This window comes from Zootoca vivipara, chromosome 16 (assembly GCF_963506605.1).
Source record: "Zootoca vivipara chromosome 16, rZooViv1.1, whole genome shotgun sequence".
Classification (NCBI taxonomy): Eukaryota; Metazoa; Chordata; class Lepidosauria; order Squamata; family Lacertidae; genus Zootoca; species Zootoca vivipara.
In genome coordinates this window covers 31,782,603-31,807,757 of record NC_083291.1, presented here as the reverse complement: position 1 = coordinate 31,807,757, position 25,155 = coordinate 31,782,603, and the positions used below count along the sequence as shown (strand labels likewise).

The 25,155-nt window shown below is 46.3% G+C and overlaps 1 protein-coding gene across 7 annotated transcripts; it reads right to left on the bottom strand.

Annotated features, from left to right (window-relative positions):
* Positions 1 to 687: 687 nt before the first annotated feature.
* ILVBL (ilvB acetolactate synthase like) lies at positions 688 to 24,991 on the bottom strand. Of its 7 annotated transcripts, XM_035140986.2 has the most exons (18): positions 24,880 to 24,991; positions 18,253 to 18,393; positions 16,700 to 16,786; positions 14,383 to 14,543; positions 13,322 to 13,523; positions 13,110 to 13,237; positions 11,044 to 11,182; positions 9,672 to 9,783; positions 9,158 to 9,257; positions 8,420 to 8,517; positions 7,934 to 8,070; positions 7,578 to 7,712; positions 7,272 to 7,386; positions 6,985 to 7,154; positions 5,952 to 6,022; positions 4,950 to 5,021; positions 4,039 to 4,144; positions 688 to 1,876 (listed from the first exon to the last, which is right to left on the bottom strand). In XM_035140986.2, exons 4-18 carry the CDS (start codon positions 14,518 to 14,520, stop codon positions 1,698 to 1,700), a joined length of 1,902 nt encoding a protein of 633 aa, XP_034996877.1. In that variant the 5' UTR covers positions 14,521 to 14,543; positions 16,700 to 16,786; positions 18,253 to 18,393; positions 24,880 to 24,991; the 3' UTR covers positions 688 to 1,697. The 7 variants fall into 7 exon arrangements, with proteins under 7 accessions (XP_034996877.1, XP_060125233.1, XP_034996875.1 ...); XM_060269250.1 differs by lacking the exon at positions 24,880 to 24,991 and having other exon boundaries at positions 18,253 to 18,419; XM_035140984.2 differs by lacking the exons at positions 18,253 to 18,393; positions 24,880 to 24,991 and adding an exon at positions 17,752 to 18,199.
* Positions 24,992 to 25,155: the final 164 nt, after the last annotated feature.

Sequence of the window (25,155 nt, the reverse complement as noted above, 5' to 3'; positions counted from 1 at the left end):
CTAGCTGGTATAGCAGCAGCTGAGAATTGCCTCTTCATCCTCCTCAAAGACTGTACTTGCATGGAAACCAACCTCATAGCATTCAGAGGATTATAGACTCTCCTGGCATATTTCCATCACATTCTCATGGCTTCAGTGTGTCTGGTTTGTGGCTGCCTCAGAGAGGTATTTTAATAGTACGTTTTGGCCTCTACCCAGCTGCTGCATGTGCATTAGCACTGTAAAAAAATTCAACAATTGTACCAAACAGCTGTTCAGGGGGTGGAGGTGGGGGAGAGAGAGGAGACAAATACACTAAGCCCCAGCACTTTGCCTTCTGATCTAGTAAATACTAGATCAGAAACCCCAGCATCATATTTTCATATTGATTCCATTCCACTGAGCAAGTTACAGGACTGCAACTAATTCACTGGCGGGAAGAATCTCAGGGTTGTTATAGGTTGTTCTTGCTCTCTCCTTATCCCAGTAAGAGGACCTATTTGGAATTAAATTCTACTGTGTTTGACATGGTTTGCTTCTGAGTAAACATGCACAAGATCATTGCTGTAAGACAAATCGTTTCCCAAGGACATGCCGGCATCAGGCCTGCCACATGTTCCAGAGAGATGGCGAGCACTTGTGAATTCACTGATGGAAGAACAGCTCCCTAGCGTTGATGCAAAGCTGGAACAGACAACACTCCAAAGGTAGCAAGAATTATATTCCTTTATTGTATCGCTGCAAAACGCTGCATTGTAGCTTCTGCAGAGACAGAGGCAAATACAGCAGTCCACAAAGTATTACTGGACACTCACTCATGTGTTGCCTGCTGCCCCCTCCCCTGAGAACGTTTGCCAAAGTGGCAGGGAAAATTAAGACTTAAATAGATTTGGGGGTACAGTTTTAAGAGAAAATTGACCACAGGATTAACACTGCCCTGTAACAGAACATGAGCAATTGCTGAGGCATGAAAGTAGTTGTGAGGATGGGACCAGGATTACAGGCCTATATGGCCCTAGGGAATGTAAGGGTTAGGACTTAGAAACCTGTATTATCAGCTGAATTAGCATGACTAGATGGTCACATGCACTAAAGATGAATGAGCAAAAGGACCCTTCTGAGGTCCAAGGTGGAAATCGAGGTCCTCATCCGTGGTGGGGGGTAGGGGGACAGCAGAAAGGTATAGTTTCTGTTTCAAACCAAATAGTATAGATTCACTTTTGCACCTCCTTTGGGAATGAAAAGTATCTACTGGTGTTGAAAAAGGGTGCACCTAAATCCTCAGATGGAGGAATGGCAAACCAGAGAGACGTGTGTTCTTTTGTCCCAACTATGGTTATTAATGTATCAGCTGCGTCAATTAGTGAAGCCAACCTGTTAGACATAATAACCAAAAGGAACAAGTCAAAGTGATTCACGAAGAACTGCTTTGCTGCTCCCACTTTAGACAATAGCCATGGTGTAATGGGTGGAGGTGGAACACGAGCTAGTGCTTCAGCAGCAAAACAAGAATTGAAAAGTGGAAGAACCCAGCTATCTGAAGAACTACCCCAAGGAAGCCCAATGAGGGAGGGCACGGGATAACAGCCCTAGACCTCAGGACTGCCAAGGCCCCATCCCTTTGCTTGTGATCAATTCAGATGAACCAGATCTTCCGTGCAAAGCAGTCACTTTTCTGTCCAGCCAAATCCCACATACTTGCATCTCCAAGCTAACCCCTACACGGCGATGGAGCCTTCACGGAAGTCTGTTTTCCCAATGAGGACGTTGAGAAGGACAGGGTGCCCTTGCCTGCATTCAGACTGTGCTGTCCTGATAAGTTCCTCCGTTTGATCCTCATTCTTGCGGCTGAGCAGGAAGCCTTTCCCTCCTAAGCCTTTTGCCACCACATGGTAATCTGCAAAGAAAAGCAGCACATGAGCAAGGAGGAAAAGCATATGGAAGGGGAGATGGACTTTCTTCCTAAAATGAAAGGGGCTGGAGTTCTAGGCTGCTGCTGCTGCTGCCCCTAGAAGCCCTTCTGGATTTACCCTTCAACAAGAAGTATGCAAAAGCTCTCTTCTACTTTTTATATTCCAGAGCATGTGACAGAACACTTCCAAGGTCAGGCAATGGTTCACTCAAATTAATAAGCTAAGTTACCTACCCTGATCTTCATGGGCTTGTAGCAGGTGACCTCCTTGCCTGCTCCTTCAGTTGGACTCAAAATTCCTGAATGCTAACAAAATGTGTGTCTCCTTTTCTCATCTCTTATCCTTACAGAAAATATAAATTAGGCCTGTGATATTTTCCACTGATTTTCTACAGGCTTTCGCTTTTCATACATCCCCTTTTTATTGTAGTAAATTATATTTCTGGCTAGCAACTGTGTATTACAGGTGTAAATAGTTTGTTTATGGAGGTTTGCAAATCATGCGGGTAAAAATAGTAAAGGTGAAGGATCCCTGGACGGTTAAGTCCAGTCGAATTTGACTATGGGATGCAGTGCTCATCTTCGCTTTCAGGCCAAGGGAGCGGGTGTTTGACCACAGACAGCTTTTCCAGGTCATGCGGCCAGCATGACTAAACCACAACGGGACACCGTGATGGAAGCCAGTGCGCATGGAAACGCCATTTACCTTCCCGTCGCAGTGTACCTATTTATTTACTTACACTGGTATGCTTTCAAACTGCTAGGTTGGCAGGAGCTGCAACAAAGCAATGGGAACTCACCCCATCGCGGGCATTCGAACCACCGACCTTACGATCGGCAAGCCCAAGAGGCTCGGTGGTTCAGACTACAGCGCCACCCGCATCCCAATAAATCATTAAAATCATGCTGGACCCAGATGAAGCAGCTAAGCCAGAAATCAGTAAAATTACTTGTGAGTTAATTTTTAAAAGTTTTCTATTTAAAGGCTAACTGTTGATGTGGATGTCTCCAAATTCAGCTTCTGGGAAAGGGATATACCAAGTTAACATTAATGCATTTGTCAATACTCTCTACTGGTCCAAATATGCAATGGTTCAAATATGCATATATTTCAACCAATGCATGCATTCTGACTTTCAGTACAGTATAGGAATGAAGTTCGTCTAGAGGTTAACTATTTATTTATGGCATTTTATATAAAATGTTCTCTGGGCAGCTAACACACAGAAATGGAAAATACAATATTAAAATAATAATCAATTTGCAGCATAAGAATTGTTGACAGATGAAACCAGTTATGCTGACATTCGACGGGGATGTCTTCATAGACATCTCATATGCCATTGTAAACAATGCCATCGATGATGGGGTCTGTGTAGCTTGCACAGCAAAGAGGTTTAGGAACAGATATGTTTGATTAATATTCCCCGTGTGATTGATCTTTTACCATAAGGATGCAACCTAATGACAACCCTAATGTAGGCTGTGAGAAAGTGTATCACATGGATGATTTGCAAACTAATTTACACTTGAAATACGCAGAAAAGCACATACATGCACTTTAAGTACAATGAACCACGTTACACTGTGCTCTGTTCAAATGAGCCATGTTTGCCACTTGTTTGGCGGAGCTTAAACCCAGTTTTGTATCTGCAGCAAAAATCCAGTGTGCCCGGCAGTGAGCAGACAGTCCCTATAATGTCACAAATACCAACCCCCTCCCCCCCCCGATGCAGTTTTGCAATTCTTTTCATGGCACTTAAAAAAACAAACAAACCCCCAATGACATGATGAACTTTAACACAATGCTTTAATAATAACTTTTGAAAAGGGAGATAGTGGGGGCAACCTGTGGATCTGAGGTGCAAGTGTGAAAGTCTAATCGGATTATGATCCGTTTAAATTCCAATTGGGTGTGCTCACAAGAGAGGAGCAATTGCATCTCTCTGACACAAGAGCATGAGGGGGAATTGCCCTACAAGCAGAATCTGCTCTGTCCCAGAGGCCAGGCAAGACACTACCTTCCTGACCCTGCTTAAAAGAACAGCCAAGCCAAGCTTCTTTGCTTCAACTTTGCCAAGATCCACTTAAGAATTTGTGTACAGAATGCCACATCCGGCACTACGGTAATAAGGCTGTTAACTTACCTATATAATCCAGGCCGCAGGCTACATTGCTGCCAAGCATGGGAACTTGCTCCCGGGCAATCTGGCTCCAGCAAGCATCGTTCCCCACCAGGGCAATGACAGGTGTCTGGCAGAGCAGAACAAAATGTTATAGAACTAAACAGGAATTAAGAAAGGGTACTCAGAGTCTTCTACCCTACCTTTTTATATATTAGGATGCACACTGACAAAAAGGACAGTAAGAAATTATGGATGAGGCCATTATCCAGAGCCCCTACTATGAGAGAGAAGGAAGAGAGGCTATACTGCAATCTTGGCTGTAGTCTGCACTAAGCCCTCTCCACCTGTTGCCCAAATATGCAAAGAGAGGGAATTCTCTGTCATGTGGCTCATGGGCCCAGTTCAGCCTGTTATCCTCATCTCTCCACACTACCTAAAACAGGAGAGCTGAGAAGGCTGAAGAAACAGAAGCAAGAAGGAAGGAAGCCCTGCCTATCTATCCTATTCCTGAGACATATTGGGGTGGGGGGACAGAAGGGGGGAAATATCTGTGCCAGCAAGTAAGGGGGCAGTCACTTATCACTCAGTCTTGCTCTAGCAGCCCCCCAGGAAATGCACAGGTTAATCTCTCCTGTGACTTGGGAGGGGGAAGTTGGGCAGAAAATGTGCCTGGTTGGATTTTCTGGCAGGCTACGATAGGTAACGGAAGAAGAGACTTTGACTCTACTATTTCCTCCTTTCAAAGCAGCCCACCCCCAAAACTGGCTGCCAGACAAAATCTACAGTTAAACAGAGGGATTCTGACCGGTAAAGTGATCTCTTGGCAAAGCTGCCAGTAGCCACAGCTTTCCAACTCTGGCCATCTCCAGCTGCTTTCAATAACCCCGCCCACAGATGCAGAGAACACACAAATTGGGCAGAACTAGGGTTACCTTGTGTCGCACGAAGGTGTCAAATTCCATGATGCTGAACCCAAGGGAGCCATCTCCATATATGATCCAGACCTGCCAAGGATTTTTTTTTAAAATTAAAGAGTGGGGGAGGATAGATGCAGCAGCCAGTGAGGTGAAATGCAACATCACATGTTCTTATCACCCTATTAATTTTCCTACAAGTAAGCAACCATCACTGAGGAGGAGGGCTTATCAATCTGATGCAGGGTCATATAAGCAAAAAAATAATTATTATTGTTATTTATTACATTTGCATACCGCCCTTCAACTGAAGACCTTAGGGCAGTTCACAACATAAAAATACAAAATGAGAACACAAAATACATAATAAAACAAAAGCAAACCAATAACCCCCTTCCACAAACACATTTAAAAGGCCTGGTTATAGAGAACTGTTTTCACCTGGCACCTAAATATATGCAATGAAGGCGCCAGGCGAGCATCCCTGGGGAGAGCATTCCACAAATGGGGTGCCACAGCAGAAAGGCCCATTCTTGTGTTGCCACCCTCTGGACCTCTCGTGGAGGAGGCACACAAAGAAGGGCCTCAGATGATGATCACAGGATCCGGATCGGTTTATATGAGAGGGGGTCCTTGAGGGCTGGCTGATAGGACAACTGCAATTCCCCAAGTTGGGGGAGGGGCTGGCACATGGCACATTCACTAACTGCCTGCGTCGTATGACCCTTACCTGGCCTGCCCCCCCCAGGAACCACTGTGATTGGGGCTCCCCTTGTTCTCCCCGGTTCCTCTCTCCCCAGGCACATCTTTCAATTAAAAACAACAACCCGAATTTAAAATCACACAAATAAAAAAGCAGCTTAAACAGTCTAAATCGATTGGGGCAGTAATAAAAGGAACAAAACCCACTACGCAATAACCCAACGGGGACTCAGGCAATCATCCCAATGACCTCTTTGGGGTAAAAGGAGTTGTTTAACCAGAGGTTCTATCCTTGGCTTCCCAATACTATGCACTAACCTCTGAGTCTGGCCTGCAGAGCTTGGCTCCCAGTGCGAAGCCTCCACCAACCCCTAAGGTCCCAAAGGCTCCTGAAACGAGCAGAAGTAGATAAACAGTGATTGAAGGAAGCCAGTAGATTGCCTTGCTATTCCAGCAGCCCACAATCTGACCAGTTCCTGCATTGATATATCCTCTGGCTTTTTCAAAAGCAGACTTTGTCTATTATCTCTGTTAATTTGTTTTTTATTATATGGTTGTTGTTAAACTTTGCTGTGATTAGTCACCTTGGGCATCTCAGACATGAGACAGAAAGGCTGAATGTTAATATTTTCATAAAACAAAGACAAGGAGCTGTGTGCCAAGAAAAGAAACACAAAATCCAAGCAGTCCTGATGATAAGAACCTTTTTTTTAAAAAAAGTCTCCTAAAGGAAGCAAGCAGAACTCTTAAAGGCATCTTGGCTCAATGCAGAACAATTCTTGAAGTTAGGAAACTCCTTCTGGTATTTTCCTCAACTCTGATTTCTGGAGGAAATTGCTCTTTCCAAAACTGTTTTAAAATTAAGTTCTCCAGATGGTGCCTTCCACCATGGTTAATACAGGAAAGCAAAACAGCACAGCCTTCCTTAGAGGTATCCATCCCACAGCCTCTATGAAGATGGGCTGGAGCAGGCATCCCCAAACTTCGGCCCTCCAGATGTTTTGGACTACAATTCCCAGCATCCCTGACCACTGGTCCTGTTAGCTAGGGATCATGGGAGTTGTAGGCCATAACATCTGGAGGGCCGCAGTTTGGGGGTGCCTGGGCTGGAGTGTCTATTCCACAAGGCTCATTTCTATGCAGCTGTGAAATTGGATCTGTGTTTAGCAAAACGACAGGTATCTGCTCAAAGGAAGGAGACATTTTTGCTGCTTCATATCGCAGCAGAACAACAGCAGTTCAGAAGCTGTATAAGACAAGTAGATACCAGAATCAGCAGAATCAACCCCCTACCCCCAGAATACATTACACTTCCTAACCCAACGCTTGTGTCTCGCTAATGTCATATTACCTGGATCCAACCAGGTCAGTGGCCCCCTGGGCTTTACAATGTAGGCGGCACTTGCAACAAAGTCACCCCCATCGGCGATCAACAGGCTGTCTTCAGGAAGCAAAGTATCCAAATGGTGCAGCAGCTTCAGTGGGTTGAGGTGCTGCTCTGTTGGTTTTTCTGCCTTCTCCCTGGGGAGGAACATGGCTCACAGACTAATTCAAGACACACCCAAGGCCAGCATTATTCTCCGAATGTCAGTTATACAAGGGCAAGAAAAAGGAACAGTGCACATATGTGTTTCTCACCTGTTTGCCTTCTCCTTTATGCGATCAACCTCCTTCAGACTTGTTACCCAGTCCTGGGGACATGAATAGCCCTTCAACGCTTGGCACAAGCACACCAGGAAGCAACCAGCATCCCCTGTAGGAAAGGAGTTGCAGGAGGCCTGAAAAGCGCAAGGCCCTGACCAGGAAGGGACGCACAAGCAGCCAACATATCCTCTTCCTCATGGTCACTGACTTCACCAAGCCACAAAGCACATCCTCTCTCCCTCCAGCAATAGGACCACCCCCTTACAACCCCCATATTGCAGGCCCTGGCAGGCCCCTCACCCTTAATGGCCACGGTGGGTTTCCACAACACATCTGCGTTCTTCAGCAGCTGCTCCTGGTTCCTGTTGACAGCAATGATTTTGCTGCTTTTACTTAGGACCCTTCCGAATGACAGGCGGAAATCACAGACTGTGCCTGGAAAGCAGAACAGAAATTATGGGAATGGGACAAACTGCTTGCTTGCTTGCTTATCTATCTCTCTATTAATTTACCGCCCTTCATCACAAGATTGCAGGGTGTTTCACAGGATAACTAAAGACACCCATCACACACCCAAACAGGCCAACTACTTTCAGGCAGCTCCCCCCCCCCCCCAGCAACAGGTTATCACTGGCAGCTACAATGACCATCTCTACCTGCTAGAATGACCACATCTGCCTCCTTGAGTGCATCACGCCGGTTTTGACGGATGTGCAGTGGACTATTTTTCCCCAGCATGCCACGAGCCATGCCTCCAAGAAAACACGGGATCCCCAGTTCTTCTATGGCATCTCTGGAAGGATAGGAGGATCTCACTGTACAAACTCCAACAACAATGTTCCATTATCGGCCAGCAACAGCACAACTTTATCCGGCTGTGGCCCATAGCCTCAGTCCCCTCCAGAGCCCCAGCTTTACCCATTACACCAGACTCCTGCCCAACCCCAACCCCACGTCCTTACTGGCTTGGCTACCCCATCCCAGACTACTTCACCTAAGAAATAGTGGCACTCCTCAGCTTTAGGGGTAGCCTCACTAATGACCGATACTGATTAGTGTGCCACAGACAAATGTAAATGGGATCTGAGGGGAGCCAAAATTGCTGTTAGAGCTCGTATGGAGGGAAAGGTACCACCCCTCACCTGAGTATCTTTACTGGTGTTGGCGGTAGGGTCACTTGACTACCAAGGAGGATGACTGGCTTCTTAGCTCGGCTGATGAGCTCCACACACTGTTGCACCTGCACAGAGGCATGCCCAGGTGAGCGTCAGTCTGAGAAAAATGACCAAGTTTTCAAAGCAACAACATAGCTATTACTGGGGGCAGGGGAGGGGGGGGGGAAGAGAATAGCTTCAAAAGAGGAAAATGGCAACTCCTCGTTGGGGTGAGGGGACAGTGACTGTGAAAAGGCAGTAAATCTAGGACTTTGCAGGTAACAGGATGGAGGCTGCGTCATTCAGTCTCAATTTGCCCCCCTTTCCAGAGGAATAGTGACTTGCTCTCTTTACGGAAGACAGTCAAGGCCAGCGGAAGTAGAGAGTCAGAAGATATAGGAAGTCATGAAACACAGTAGGGATACATTTAAATTTGCAGATCAGCATAGCAGGGACAGCACTGATATAGCAGCAATTAAAATATATAAATTAGATCTTACTCACTAAAATATAACCTGAAGTTGTCATTTAAAACCTTAACCATGATGATATCACAGCTTGCTCCCTAGGTTTTATGGCAATTGCAGAGAATTTGGCCATAAAAGGAAGGTAATATTTGTCTGAAATGTAGGACTTAATTATAATGGAGAAGTAGGATGTTCCTAGCTCCACACATTAACTTTGCTAGCTACATTCAGTTGGAGTTGGGACTCTATGGATTCTCACCTGTCCCTTTGAAGCTTTTGGCAAGTTCACTGGCAGAGGTGAAAGGTCCTGCATCTCCCATGCCCCAGCAAAGATGTTCCTTATGTAACTGTGCGCATACCTGGGTGACAACAAAAAGAATGTGGTCTTGAAGGCCAAGATCTTGCCATGGTAGTGATGAGGAGGAGGATGTAGCCTATACCACAGAAGGCAAGAACCACGGGTGTCAGTTTGCTACCCAAAATATGAGCGCCAACCAGCCACCAAGAAGCTCAAGGTCTTCATGGTGGCAATCTGTCAAATACAGCAGAAGAGCAAGAGAAATCTTCCTTCCCGAAATAGAGGACCAGATCGAAGAATTGGGGCATCTTGTAATTAAGGAGCAGGTGAATCAGTTTAAAAGGAGGGGGGGAGGGTAAGAAAGAGACCTATAAAATTCTCCAGGGCTCCATCACTAAACAGAACATCCCTCCACAGAACCGCTCACCAGTTAATACCTTTGCTGATATGGGAGGGTGGAAGGCAGCTCACTCACCAGTTAACAATCGTTCCCAAAAGGCCTTCAGAAGTAACGTTCTTGAACATCTCTCTCTCCACTAGATGATAGGGATACAGGATATCCAAGGGGAACTCTACAAACACAGGCCCTACAAGACAAACAGGAAGTTCCATAACCACCTCACTCTGTAAAGAAAATCCTTGTTGGCAAGGAACTGTCCAAAGAAATAAAATCTAGTTAGAAGCATGCACCGAGACCAACCCACTTGCTCACTCATGGACCTTGCAACCTTTTTTGGCACAAAACCACTAACATCTTGAGCTCTACCTCCCGCGTGGCACCACCCAATTAGCAGGAGGATCTCCCATATCAGAAATGTCAGCCCTGGATTCCTGTATCCACCATTCCTCATCCATCAAAAAGTAAGTGTCCTACCATGTCAGAAGAGAGCCACAGTGCTTCTCTAAAGCCAGCCTCAGAAGCCTTTGAAACTCAGACATAAGGCTGTCGAAGCTGATAGCGGCCTATCAGTGAGCTCCCATGCGTCAAAAGATAAATTGGCTTCATGTGAGGAGACAGGTTGACAAGTTCTACAAGTCTAGCATCAGAGCCAGGTGGGCAGGTAAGAGCCAATAAGATACTCAAAGATTAAGCTGCTTTTCCCACACTCCCAGCCCTGAGATCTTGCACATGGGCATTAGAGTTAGGACGCTGGGCAGATACCTTCAGGGGGTGGGGCTGGAAAAGATGCCTCTGTGACAAAATACTGTTCTACTGTGGTGAAAGCATTTTGTTCCAAAGTGTAGGCAAACAGCCTACTGGGTGTTGAGAAAATTCACAGAGAGAACTTTTTGCTCTTCCATTCACAGTAAAAATACAGTACTGTACTGTAAATAGTTAAAAAAAAAGCCTGACTTTTTTACTCAAACCTAACCAACCTTTCAAGGCTTATTGGACAATAAAACAAAGACATCTATAGCCCACACTGAGCCCTTGAACTTTTATTACAGTGGTACCTCGACTTATGAACGACTCGACAACCGATTTTTTTGACTTACGAATGGGGCAAAAGGCCGCGCGCTTACGAATGTCTTGACATCCGAAAGGAAACTGCGGTGGTTTTAGATAGGGATTTTTCGACTTACGAATTTTTAGATAGGGTTGCTTCGACTTACAAATTTTTCCGTTTCCAATGCACTCCTATGGGAAATTGCGTTTCCAATGACGCTTTTTGACTTACGAATTTTTCGACCTACAAAGGTGCCTTCGGAACGGATTAAATTCGTAAGTCGAGGCACCACTGTACTTCCTTGGCTTAAGTACAAAAGCAGCCACAACCTAACAGCCACAATCGTGTGTGGGTGGAAGATACTTATACTTGTTGCAAGCCAAAGGCACAGCAGCATACCTGGAGTGTCACACTGGGCAATGGCAATGGCCTTTCGCAACACAGGGGCAATCTCTCGGACAGACTTCACGGAAGCACAGAATTTGCAGAGTGGTTTAAAGAGGGACAACTGATCAATGTCTTGGAGAGCTCCTCTGCCCTGGGGGTGGAGAAAGGAGAAAGCTTGTTCACAATCCCACACGGCTGCAGCTCAATTGCCCTCAAAAATATACATGCAGAAAAATTGCCTGCTAAGCTGCTGCTGGGGGGAGTCAGTGTCAGTGAACACAGAAAGGCCAAAGCCCTACTTAAATCAACCAGGAGCAGCATCAAGTTCTAGCTACTCTGTCATTGTCCTTTGATTCTAGGGCACGGGTGTCAAACACAAGGCCCGGGGGCCAAATCCGGCCCGCCAGACCTTGTCATGTGGCCCGCCCTCTAGAAGCAGGGCCGGCGCATCCACTATGGCCAGGACCCCGGCGGAGCGCGCAGCCGTGGGCAAGAGGGCGAGAGCGGCGCCCACCACTTGCTCCGGGGCTTTCAGTTCAGCATGTTTCAGAGCGATCCTCCGGCGGCCCGCGCCCGCGCCGCCTCCCCACAGCCCCGACGTCAGGCGCTGGGCAACCAATGGCAAGCCAAGGCGCCCGCGGCCGCTCCTCCGGAAATCAGAAGAGGAGCTGAACAGAGTGCAAAAGGGCCAGAGCCGCCCAGGGTCCAGGCGGAGGGGAAGTCGTGAGCTGGGCAGGCGGTCAGGGCGCCGCGCTCCCAGCCTCATGCCCTGCCGAGCTCGTGGGGATTCCCCTCGGCAGGGAAGGCGCCGGAGCCCGCAGAGCTCGCCAACCGAACAGCAGCAGCAGCAGCCGCCACTGCCGCCAAAGCTGAGGCAGGAGCAGCAGCTGCGCAAGGTCTCGCGTTCTCTCAGAGCCTTGCACTGCTTCTCGCGTTCTCCCTCCCCCTGGGTGTGGGGCTGGCTCCCTCTCTCTGGATGGATGGAGTATGCAGCTGCCTCTCGTGTGTGTGTTTTTAGAAAGATTCAGATTTTTTTTTTGAGGGAAAAAATGCGTGTCCACTCCACCCTTTTGGGTGGAGTGGGGTGGCAGCCGCTCTTTAGGTTGTGTTCCTAAAGTTGTGTTCCTCTAAGCCAGGGAGGGGCTGCGAGTTTCTTCCCACCGCCACCAGTACTCTCCCCCCCCCCACAAAAAAGTGTGGCGGGGTCAATCTAGCAACGTTCCCTCGCCCCCAATGCTGCAGCCTCCCCGCTTGCCAGCCTTCTCCCGAGCAAGGAGTCTTGCTCGCAGAGCAGGATATTATTAGGATTCGCAGTGAAGCATCCTCCTTGATGTCAGGTCTTTGCTCTCCTCTCTCGCTCTCTTTCTCTCTCTCCCCCCACCTCCACCCTCGCGCCACAACCAGTCTAGCAAACGGGAGAGGGGAAAACAAAAGCGTCATGTCAAATTGGTTGCGCCACAGCAGCTTTTTGGCTAGTACTCCAAAAGGAGCAGGGGGGGGGGCTTCTCAGAAGGAGGACAGGAAGGACTGCAAGAGCCCTTTAAAAAGGTGCTTTGAAGCGTTAGCACGGGGGGAGGGAGGGGTATGTGTGCAAATCTCAGACTTGGGCCGTGGTTTTAAGAGTTTGGTCAAAGTGTGCGCGTTTCAGACTCCCTCTCCTCCTCTCTCTCCCTGCGCCTCTCCCTCTCCGGAGGTTTAGTATGCTGGCTGACAGGTACGCTCCGAACTTTCCCCCTTCTGTTTGTAGGTCCGATCTTTCCCCCTTCTGTCTCCTCCCCCCTGCTTTGATGTCTGTTACCAAAAATCATTTTTCAATAAATTGTACAATAATTGTACATTTGAATATCTACTTGCCATTATTCTGACTATGTTTCTGCTTTCAGAGCTAGTTATTACTTACATTCTTACAAAAACCAGTAATAATTGAATGCAGTGACAATAATTTATGATAATAAAGAGTGGACACATAGTCCTACATATACAACCGGCCCTTTGAGGGTGACCAAACTGCTGATGCGGCCCCCAATGAATTTGAGTTTGACACCCCTGTTCTAGGGCCACCGGGCGGAGCAGCCTACCTTCTGCAAACAGGCTGCTGCCCCTCCAATCAACAACACGGGAGACTCTGCCATCTGGGCATTTTTCATAGCTGTCACAGTGTTAGTCACTCCTGGTCCTGCTGTGACTGCAGCAACTCCCACTGTTCCTGCAACAGAAAAATGCAGAGGCAAGTGTCACTTTGTGCCCCTCTCTCTTCAGCAAGCAACAAATGTGGGGAGAAATGTGGTACCTGATAGCCTGGCCACTGCGTCTGCTGCAAATACAGTCGTTGCCTCATGCCTCGTGTCCACAATACGAATGCCCAGCTTCTCGCAGGCCACCAAAATGGGAGATATATGTCCACCCGGCAGTGTGAACACAAAGCGCACACCATGAGCTTTCAGCACTTCTGCCACAGTTTCTCCGCCATGCCGAGTGCTCTTCGTGTCCACCTGGAACAGACAAGCCTATCTTTTGGTGCTGGCTTCCCATGAACAATGCAATAAAAGGTCAGGGGCTTAGAAACATGGAAGGTGCTAGGCCCCTCAGCTCCTGGTACCTAGTCCTGCTCAAACTGCTTCTGGTGCATAAATCCTTAGCATTCAGTGTCCACAGCCAATGAATTCTTGTCCTAGAAACAATACTATTTTCAGTATGAAAAGCTGAGGTGCTCAAATGCAAAATCCACTCACATCCTAAGTTATGTGCACAGGAAACTGCTTGATGCAGAGTCAGACCGCTAGTCCAGGATTTTTGATAGGGTTTTTGCCTCAACCCTCCCTGAAAATGCCAAGGTTTGAAGCTGCGACTTTTCCCCACACAAAGCATACTACAATCCTTCCTCTACTACTTCTTACTGTGCCTTTGATACAGAGCCAATGGGACTGAGGTGCAAGAAAGCAAAGGGCACCGACAGAACTAACTGTTGTTTAACATCCAGGTGTCTGGTGAAAGACACCTGCTACAAACGTTTCACCACCAGGTTCGCCTGAACAGAAATCGATTAATACTGGGCCCCAAAAGCAATACAGTATACATCCCTGCAAAGGGAGGTTGGGAGACATAATTCCATTTCGGACCTAAGCTGTTCAACCCCTGCCTACTCTCTCTTAAGGCCTTTGGCTCCCATGTAACAGAGATGGAGAATCTGTGGCCCTTCAAGTGTTGTTGGGACTCCAACCCCTACCAGCCCGGTGAATATTGAAGGATGGAAATTGTAATCCAGCAGCATCCAGAGGGTTGTGGGTTCCCCATCACTGCCCTACGGATAAAGAAGCCACATCTAAAGGCAGCCACTGATCTATGCTTTACCTGATGCCACAGCTGATAGATGAGCCCCAGTTTGTGAGCTATCCCAAGAAGAGTCACTGCAAGGCTTCCCAGCAGTGCCAACAGCCATGTCGAGGAGCCTCCTAGGGCTGAGGTGGCAGCAGGCATGTCAGGATTCATTTGAGTCAGCTAAAGATGCACTCCTGTCCCAAAAGGAAGACAAAACACAGAAGTACCATTCTGTAACTTGTTTGCCTCAGCTGCACACCAGCAATGCTGTACCATTTCTATTCTATAACACAAATACTTAGTTTATTTCTAGTTTTCTTGAGGTGACAGACAAGGGATGTTTTTTTTTATTTAAAAAAAATGCAGGGCAAATTCTCTCAAACTGTGATTCATTTTTATTTAACATACATTGTTATGAACCAAGAATTTGTAGCAGTTCAGTCTCTGGGAAGGCAGCAGAGAGGGTTGAAGAAAAAATGGCCTAGGCCAGGAGGCGGCAGCTTATTGTCCAGAGGTAGGAAAGAAAAAGCCAGGTGGAGTTGTTTTTAATGAAAATTGGAAGAGAAAATATTAAAAAACCAGGAGCTTCAGAGATAAGAGAAACACGTTCACATGTTGCTTTGAATAACCTACCCCAGTGTTTCTCAACCAGTGTGCCTCCAGATGTTTTGGGACTACAACTCCCATCATTCCTGACCACTGGTCTTGCTAGCTAGGGATGATGGGAGTTGTAGTCCCAAAACATCTGGAGGCACACTGGTTGAGAAACACTGACCTACCCAATCTTTGACTGCAGCCTTCAGTTCTGTAACTTTGCAGCATGAATAGTGTGCAGGAAGCTTCCTTGCTATCTAGCCAGATCCCAGAAGCGAGATGTGTACTTCTATTTACTGGTGTCTTACTGGGCACTAGACCTGGACAATTTTTCAATATATCGTTCAAAACTGGTTATGAAGTCCACATCACCACAAGCTTGCCCTTCACATCCACTTTGTCCAGAGTAAGCTTGGTGGAGACAGACATTTCACAGCAGGTGCAAATGGACTGCAACCTCTTCCTTGTTCACTGGCAGCAAGAGCAGAAGTGAGTTTAGTTGAACTGAGTGGGGGTTACTCATGCATAGAATTGGAGTTGGCCCTCTGAGTGGGGAAGGAGATGCACTTGACACTAGCAAATTACATAAACTACTCATAAATTAGTAGAAAACCGATTAAATTGTTAATCATATGCAAGTTTAAATAATATTTTTACTAAATCTACTACGGTACTTTTGTAAATTTGCCCCCAAACTGCATAGAATATTAATATATTCTCCAGAAATATTTAATGGTTTAGTTGAAGCATGCTATCATTGAGTTAATTTTCATGAAATTATATGCACCAAATTTAGAAGAAGAAAAAACCCAGTATTTTCTCAGATTATTTGTGTTCACTATGACTCATTACTGTATTTTGGATTGTCCTGGACCTGAATACTGCCATTTGGTATCCAAGCCCCAAACCAAAGTCCTGTTTGGATGCATTTTGGCTTGCCTGCTGATGAAAGTGATGATTTCATCAGTGTGTGGTGATTCAGACCCGCTACTTGGTAGCAGTTGCCAGGACATTACCATGTTTGCCTCTATGTAGCTCCATCTTATTTCAGATATCGTGATATATCAGTATATCCCAATGTTTAGCTGATGACATATTGTGATACTGAAAACCAGATATCGCCCAGCCCTACTGGGCATGCCTACACCTTTGCTATACATGAAAACTGAAGAAATTGCTGATAGACAGCATCTACTCCACCATCCCCTTCCTTGAGCCTTCCTCCCCACCTGTTGAGCAGGTTTATCCCATCCCATTCTCACTCCATCACCACACATGCACACTGTTGCTCAACTGCGGAACTGTGTCGGAAGAAACCAGAAAGAATGAAATCCCAGCACCAGATATATTAAATATTGTAGATTTGTTAAAAACATGAAGCTGAATCATATACTAAATGGGGAGTAAGTCCTGTTGAACTAAAATGTGCTTATTTTAAGTAGACTTGCATAGAATTGTACTGCTGTGGAAGAGAGAGTCATTCTGTTACTTCAGCAGTGCCATTTGCTCAAGTGGCTTGAGCTCTTGAATATGTCCACTGCACAAGTGTTTTTTCCACCCTATTTTTGAATTAGTTGAGTTTCACACTTTTATTCCTGAAACTCTGTATTACTAGGTAGCTGGTTTTATACAGATTGACCTTTCTACATCCTTAGAACCCCACAGTATCTTCATACTTGTTCAAAATGTTGGTGCCAAAAATTCGTAATTCAGTTTCTAAAGAACAAGACAAATAAAAGAACTAGGAGGATCTTACCAGGAGGTGAAGCAACATAACCAAAGCAGTTGTGCAGTATCTGTAATCATAGCAGTGAGTCCAGAGTGCAGTCAGGGAACTCTCTCCCTGATAGGAACAAACTTTACTCAGTGGCAATATTCAATCATTGCTTAATGTGGTCTAACCTTTGAACTAATTTAAACTAGTATCATTCCAAATGGATTTTTACTTCAGTCTCAATATATGCCCATAGACCTCTGTCTTCCATGTGCACCTCTGCACCCTAAAATAAGCTTTGGGCAACCCAAATTATGCACTCCACTTACCACAGAACGTCCCCTATGAGCTGTCTCAGCATCAGCTTCATTTTAGCACAACACACTAAATGGATGAATGAAACCCCTGCCTAATACATATGACTAAGGAAATGGCGTTTCCTGTCCTTCCATTCCCCGTTTATAGATTTTTATTAATATATAAATATTAACCTTTTATCTCACTCTCTTTCCCTGCAGAGGAAGATCATCCTTCCCCTCCCTACCCAACCCCCAACCCCCCCACCTTCTTTGTCTCCGATCCACCTTTACTCTTCCTCTTAACGTGCTAAGAGGAAGGCACGTTTGGCAAACCCTCACTGTGATCAACTCTCGCCCGGAAACCTACCGGTATGTCCCCACAGTGAAAGGACGTGTGGATCCAGAATTGGCCTCCACAGCATAGCTGCCAAGTTCTCCCTTTTTTTAGGGAAATTCCCTTATGCTGAATAGACTTCCTCGCGAGAAAAGGGAAAACTTGGCAGCTATGCTCCACAGTCATTTACGGACTCACTGGTAGGACAATCTTACTCGGCTAAGAGTGATCGCCAAAGGAGGAGGTGGATAGGCAGGGCTGCGAGAGGCGACGACTGCCCCCCCCCCCCCGCCCCGGTCGCACGAGCTCACCCGCCCAGCAAGCTTCCCTGCGGCTCCTGAGCTGCGAGGATTCGAACCCCGGTCCTAGCCCAGCTCTCTAACCATTGCGTCGCACCACCGCTTCCCATCCCTGGCCACCGACAAAGTTTGCCAAAGCGACCCCCCGCCCCCCAAACTTACAAAACCAGAGCGAAACGTCACCGCCACCGTCGGGAAGCCAGGAGAGAGCAGGGCCAGGATGGAGGAGTGAGAGGCAAGGGCAGGCAGGCAGGCAGGCAGACGGAAAGCGGCCCCGCCTCCGCCGTCGGGCCCCGCCCCGCCTCCCACCAGGGAAGGGCCGCGGAGGGAACGCCAACCGTTTCTCCCTGCAGGCGACGGGACCAGGCGGCTCCGGCAAACTTTGCCTCAGGGCCAAGGCGGGGCACTGGGGCAGAGGCCGCATTCACACGAACACGTAACCCACTTCAAGCGCCCCTCGGGGCGGTGAAGGCCGCCAGAGAGGGCAGGGAAAGAAGAGGGCTACGCGCTCGCATCCACCCACCCCTCCTCACGGGCTCGAGGTCTTGCTTCTAGGAAGCAGAAACGGGCTGGCTCTTCCCCACAGACACAAACACACACGCGGGACTGCGCGTGCAGACGAGCGCCCCCACCCCAAAAATCCCCCCTCTCGCCGGCTGTTACCTAGCAATCCGCGCTGTGTCACGAGGGGGGGGGGCGACGGCGTGACGTCACGCAGCGAGCGAACGATTCCTCGAGAGGGCAGCGGGTGAGGAGAGCCGTGAGGTAGCTTGTCCCAAGTCGCGACTCGTAGTGAAACGCCGTCTGGTAATCCACGGAGGTTGAAAGGGAAGGATATAGAGTAATGTCTGGGTAGCGATCTTCCGGGTTCGCATTTTTTTTATTAGCTCTGAAGAAGTGAGATGTATTTGTATATCTATATCTGTCTATCTATATGAGCTTCTTTATTGCTTAACTGGTTGCACAAGCACTTTTCTATTATATACAAGTTGTTGTATATTTCTTCTTTATCTCCTTTTTTAAAAAAATCCATAATTTTTCATTAAGAACATCCAGTTAATATCAAATCAAATCATAATTCAAGAAAAAAAACCAAATTACAATCCTAATTATTAAATTTCAAACGGACTTCCCATATTCTGGACCTCTGAAGAATCATCTCACATAATTATATTTCTGCCACCTTCATGTTGATCTCATAATTTCCACATTCCGATCTTAAACTCTCAAAGTCCCCAGTCCCCAGCTAATCAATTCTCAATCATGTCATGTATCCTTTCATCTGACGAGCACAGCTTAGTTTGTGTATATTCCCTTGTCTGTTTGCCAGCACAGCTTTTCATGGCTTACAGTTATCTTCCAGTCCGGGCTGTTGTCCAAGTCTGCCATTCGAAGTTTTATGACACAGTAAATTCCAGAGGTGTTAAGTTATTATGCATACTGTTTGCAATATATGTTGCATTTGAAAGTCCTCTGCCCCCACATCTTGCTGCAGGGGCCAGATAATGGATTCCACGGGTGAGACAGCCCTCTCCTACCCTGGAGAGGTCAGCAGGACTAATTACAGTGGTAAGGTAAAGGGACCCCTGACCATTAGGTCCAGTCGTGACCGACTCTGGGGTTGTGCGCTCATCTCGCATTATTGGCTTCCAGGTCATGTGGCCAGCATGACAAAGCCACTTCTGGCAAACCAGAGCAGCACATGGAAACGCCGTTTACCTTCCCACTGTAGCGGTTCCTATTTATCTACTTGCATTTTGATGTGCTTTCGAACTGCTAGGTTGGCAGGAGCTGGGACCTAGCAACGGGAGCTCACCCCGTTGCAGGGATTCAAACCGCCGACCTTCTGATCAGCAAGCCCTAGGCTCAGTGGTTTAACCCACAGTGCCACCTGGGTCCCAATTACAGTGGTACCTCGCTTTAAGTACACAATTGGTTCCAGAAGTCTGTACTTAACCTGAAGCGTATTTAACCTGAAGCAAACTTTCCCATTAAAAGTAATGGAAAGTGGATTAATCTGTTCCAGACGGCCCACAGAGTACTTAAACTGAAGCGTACTTAACCCGAAGTATGAGTGTATTTGGTTCTGGAAGTCCGTACTTAACCTGAAGCGAACCTGAAACTTTCCCATTGAAAGTAGTGGAAAGTGGATTAATCCGTTCCAGACGGGTCCGCGGAGTACTTAAACTGAAAGTACTCAAACCGAAGTGTACTTAAACCGAGGTATGACTGTACTCTCATATCAGTCCTGAATTTCAGGCACGACTGGGGGTCCAATCTAATGGGAAGCAGCCATTTGCCTCTCTATCTCTCCATCACGGTATAATCTTAGTCCAGTAATTAACAACCCTGACACAGCAAAACTCACAGTATCAGCAGCACACATTGTCTTACTTCCAACCTTCTTGTCAGCGTGGGTGCTAAGCCATGGGCGTACCCAGGATCAAAACTAGGGGGGGGGCAAGGGGAGGGGCCAAGGCACGGAAGGGGAGGGGCCACAAAGTGGGCGGGAACAGCGAACTCGCGCTCCGCCGGGCTGTGCCCCTCCCTAGAAGCAGGGCTGGTGGGCGGAGGCGGAGCCCAGCCCAGCGGAGCGCGAGTTCAGCGTTCCTGCCCGCCGCGCCGCGCTCTCTGGTTCCCCGCCGCGCTTGGCCTTGCCAGAGGGCGCGACGGGGAGCTGGAGGGAGGGCGCAGCGCGGCGGGCGGGAACGGAGAACTCGCGCTCCGCCGGGCTGTGCCCCTCCCTAGCAGCAGGGCTGGTGGGCGGAGGCGGAGCCCAGCCCAGCGGAGCGCGAGTTCGGCGTTCCCACCCACCGCGCCGCGCTCCCTGGTTCCCCGCCGCGCTTGGCCTTGCCTGAGGGCGCGCCGGGGAGCTGGAGGGAGGGTGCGGCGCGGTGCGGTGGGAATGGCGAACTCGCGCTCCGCCGGGCTGTGCTCCGCCTCTGCCCACCAGCCCTGCTTCTAGAGTAGGGCAGCTGCCCTAACTTGCCGCATGGTGGGTACGCCCTTGGTGCTAACAAGCATGTGTGTGTGCTTTCATCATGTGGAAATTGAAACCTGCAACTTGCTTTATTTGCACCTCCAGCTGACACCAATCAAGCCTAAAGTGCCACTCCTACACACCAAAGAAAATTCTGGAACCCTCTTTAAAGCTTCCAGGAACTTTTATCTCTTTCTTAAAGAATGTTTTCCTAACAGCTGCTAGTCTAGCCAACTGACCACTAAAGGTAAACGTGGTGCTGTGGTCTAAACCTCTTGAGCTTGCCGATCAAAAGGTCGGCAGTTCAAATCCCCGCGACTGGGTGAGCTCCCATTGCTCTGTCCCAGCTCTTGCCAACCTAGCAGTTCGAAAGCATGCCAGTGCGAGTAGATACAGTGGTACCTCGGTTTAAGTACACAATTGGTTCTGGAAGTCTGTACCTAACCTGAAGCGTACTTAACCTGAAGCAAACTTTCCCATTGAAAGTAATGTGGATTAATCCGTTCCATACAGGTCCGTGGAGTACTTAAACTGAAAGTACTCAAACCGAAGCGTACTTAAACCGAGGTATGACCGTAAATGGGTACCTGTGACGGGAAGGTAAATGGCGTTTCCATGCACTCTGGCTTCCATCACGGTGTCCCATTGTGCCAGAAGCGGTTTAGTCATGCTGTCCACATGACCTGGAAAGCTGTCTGTGGACAAACGTTGGCTCCCTTGACCTGACAGCAAGATGAGTGCCACCGCAACCCCATTGTCACCTTTGACTGGATGTAACTATCTAGGGGTCCTTTACCCTTACCTTTACTTTACTGACCACCCTTTTGCCTAGTAGCATCCCTGATCCAGCTGTTGGAGGACCTTGAAACTATAATCCTGGATGACTTCAGTGTTCATGTGGAGGCACTGTCAGGCCAGCTCAAGACTTCATGGTCTCCATGATGGTAAAAGGTAAAGGACCTCTGGGCTTTGCATACAAAATTCTTAAGAGCCATACTCTCTAGTGTTCCAAATGCAATAATATGACTGGAAGCAGGACTAATTTCAATAGAATCTCAAATATGGTTGCTTAGGTTCCACTTTTGTTGAAAATGTTGTATGTGCCTGTGGGACTAGTTCTCTTCACAATGACTAATTCTTTTTACGCCAAGTTGGGGGGGGGGGCGACAGTTAAATACCAAATCATTAAATTTGGGTTTTCCCATCAAAGATATCCTAAACCAAGAATATGATAAAGCAAACAATGAATATTTCACAGAGAATCTGAGAAATCAAACTACAAACCACTTAGCCCAAGCTGATTTATATCCCATGCTCAGGACCAACAGATTGGCGCTGGTACTTCCCAAATATTTTACAAATTTGACCATCCCCAAATTTAGAAAGGCATTTGCACAAGCTAAGTTTAATGTCTTGCCATCCGCTCTATTGGAAGGTGAAACTCGGAAAATTAAAATATTGTCGAAAAGTGCATTTATAAAATGCTGGAGAGGATGCACCTCAACAGGCACATATTTCCACACGTGGTAGGAGTGCCCCCAAATCTAACTATTCTGGAAAACAACCATAAGAGAAATAGGTAAAATAACCCAACAAACATTAGAATTTACCCCAGAATTGGCCTTGCTAAACATCTTCCAGGACAATAATGCCCACCTGCATCACAAAGAACTCATAACCCACTTACTCTCAGTAACCAGAAGCACCACAACCAGACACTGGAAAGACTATCAGGAGTAAACATGGACCAATGGTACCAAATAGTATGGGAAACAGCCTTACTAGAAAAATTAACCAATAAGTTGAAACTGAGAAGAAGACGGCTTCACCCTGGTATGGTTCCCCTTTATCACATACACAGCCCAACAAGACAATGACAAAAATCCACCAACAGCATACGAATCAATATGGTTAACCTGACCCAAAACACTCACCCACCCCACTCACACACAAAACACAGACCATCACAGCCAACCACAAAGGAACAACCACATCCTAGGCCAACCCCAACATCTCTCACCATCAAAGGAAAACAAGCGAACAACAGAGAACCTACACAAGCGCCACTGACAACCCCCCCACACACACCTATTAAGCAAAATAAAAACATCGTATCATCACCCCACCCTCCCCCCATCTACTTTCCTTCCCCTCTCCTCACCAATGTCTCAACAAATGAAACTGATTTGTAAAAATGCTAAGAGAGACATTGCACTTATCTTTGTAAACCAAGAAAACCCTTAATAAAAATATATTTTAAAAAAAGAAAAGAACGCAGTAATGCAACTTAAAAGGTGAGACCAATATATGAGATAGATGCATGACATGCAAAGCAAGATATGTCAAGCCTTTATTTGTTGCAATTGTAATTATTTGTCGTTAGGCAGGTCAATTATAAATGGAATGTAATTAATGAAATGTAATAGTGATGCTTGTTTTTGTATTATTGTAACTATTTGTTTTATTACTGTGGAATTTCCAAAAGAAAGCATTTGTAAAAATTAAAATAAAAAAGTTGCATTACTGAAATAAATGCACTTTTCGACGATATTGTAATTTTCCGAGTTTCACCTGTAGAAGGATTCCTCACAGCAATCGGATCTGTCCATGTAAGAGCGGTCAAGTAGAAACAGTGAGCCATGTTCTGTTTCATTGTGGATTTTATTCAGATTCCAGAGCCTCTCCCATAACCCAGCTTGTACGAAAAGTGCCAGGGAGGACGGAAGAATACTATTTAAATCACCTCTTGTCCGACTAGAATTTGTATGTCACTAGAAATGTAGCTAGATTTTGTGCAACGGCTGTAAGTCAAAGCAGCTTACCCCTCATAGGCTCGCTAAAATGTATAAAGGAAGAAATCCATACTATCATATGTGGTGGACTTGTGAAACGATCAGAGATTTTTGAAATAACATCTATAATAAATTCAAAAAAAATTATTTAAAATAACTTTTTTTAAAAAAAGCCAGAAGTATTTCTACTCGGTATATTACCTCTGGAGATTAAAGAAGAAATAAGAGTACTGTTTATGTATGGGTTAACAGCGGCTAGAACTCTTATAGCAAGAAATTGGAAAAAATGAAATGTTACCGGAAATTTATTGATTGGCAGATACTTATGTTAGAGTATTTACAACTGGCAAAATTGACGGGACCAGTCCGAGGACTGTTGAAACAGAAAACATCTAAAGAATGGATCATGTGCAGATACTTAAAACTTTACTGTAAAAACAACTCCATGTTATCAGAAATTGAATGATATTTGCGAAGAAAATGATTAAAAGATTCATTGAATGGACAAGGGGGAAAAAAAGACATGATATAACATAAACCTGTGAAAAACCAATGATATAGCACAGGGTATAATGAGAAGGATTGGAAGTACTAGGTATATAAACATGTTAGCTTGCTTTTCCTTGGTATCTGCTTTAATTCCTATTTCCTTTTTTCTCTCTCGTTTTTTTCTTTTCTTTTTCTTGCTTATGTTAAAATGTTTGAGCAAGTTCTGTCTTATAAATTTGTATTTTAAATTAATAAAGTACAATTTTTTTAAAAAAAGAAAGCAAGCAAAAGATTACACCGCTGCATAAATCATCATAAATCGCTTCAGTTCTTACTTAAATCTCTTATTCTTTTAATCTTTTATGGTGTTTTATTCCTCTGGACAGATCGTGAAGCTGAGGCTCCAATACTTTGGCCACCTCATGAGAAGAGAAGAATCCTTGGAAAAGACCCTGATGTTGGGAAAGATTGAGGGCACTAGGAGAAGGGGACGACAGAGGACAAGATGGTTGGACAGTGTTCTCGAAGCTACGAACATGAGTTTGACCAAACTGCGGGAGGCAGTGCAAGACAGGAGTGCCTGGCGTGCTCTGGTCCATGGGGTCACGAAGAGTCGGACACGACTAAACGACTAAACAACAACAACATTCCTCTGGACATGTATTTCAAGTACATTCAGTTAGTATATTGATTGTTAAATCCCATAGCGTTTGTATTGCTTATGTAGAGAATTATGCAGAAATTATGGTTTAATACGCTGGCTGTTTGCCCTAATAAACATTGATTGATTGATTGAGCTAGCTCGTAGCCTCACTAAGCCATTGCCCCCTCCCATTCTTACTCTTTCTCATCAGATCTTATTTTTGTCAATTTCACTGCATATCCTAAGGGATGCCCTCACAAACATTTCATCTTGAACATGCTAGTCTACCAGCACTGAAGGCTTATGAGACTTCAATCTAAAAGTCTGAACTAGCTTGATGATGATGATGATGATAAATGTTAGGAGAAAGCAGGTTGAAAACATACCTGATGTACTTTGTGGCTGGAAACAACAAAAGTGGAGAGTGCTGTTGTGCTCGAATCCTGAATGCAAGTTCCCCACTGGCTGGCCACGGTAAGAATAGGATGCTGAATTAGATCCGATATTGACCTGATTCAGTTGGCAGCTCTTAGGTTTTTATCTTTTGAAGAGGATTAAACAACATCAATGAAGCAACCACTTCATTGTGTCAAGGTGTTTCAGGTGTAGCAACTGCTTTGATCTCCTTGTGTAAGGGCATTCCCCCGCATTCTTCCCTCCGT

Coding starts and splice junctions, on each gene's coding strand:
- ILVBL (XM_035140986.2), bottom strand. CDS start 14,520: ATGAATCCTGACATGCCTGCTGCCACCTCAGCCCTAGGAGGCTCCTCG. Junction 9,258..9,671: donor TTGGGAACGATTGTTAACTG/GTGAGTGAGCTG, acceptor GTTGTCACCCAG/GTATGCGCACAGTTACATAA. Junction 7,155..7,271: donor ATAAAGGAGAAGGCAAACAG/GTGAGAAACACA, acceptor GTTCCTCCCCAG/GGAGAAGGCAGAAAAACCAA.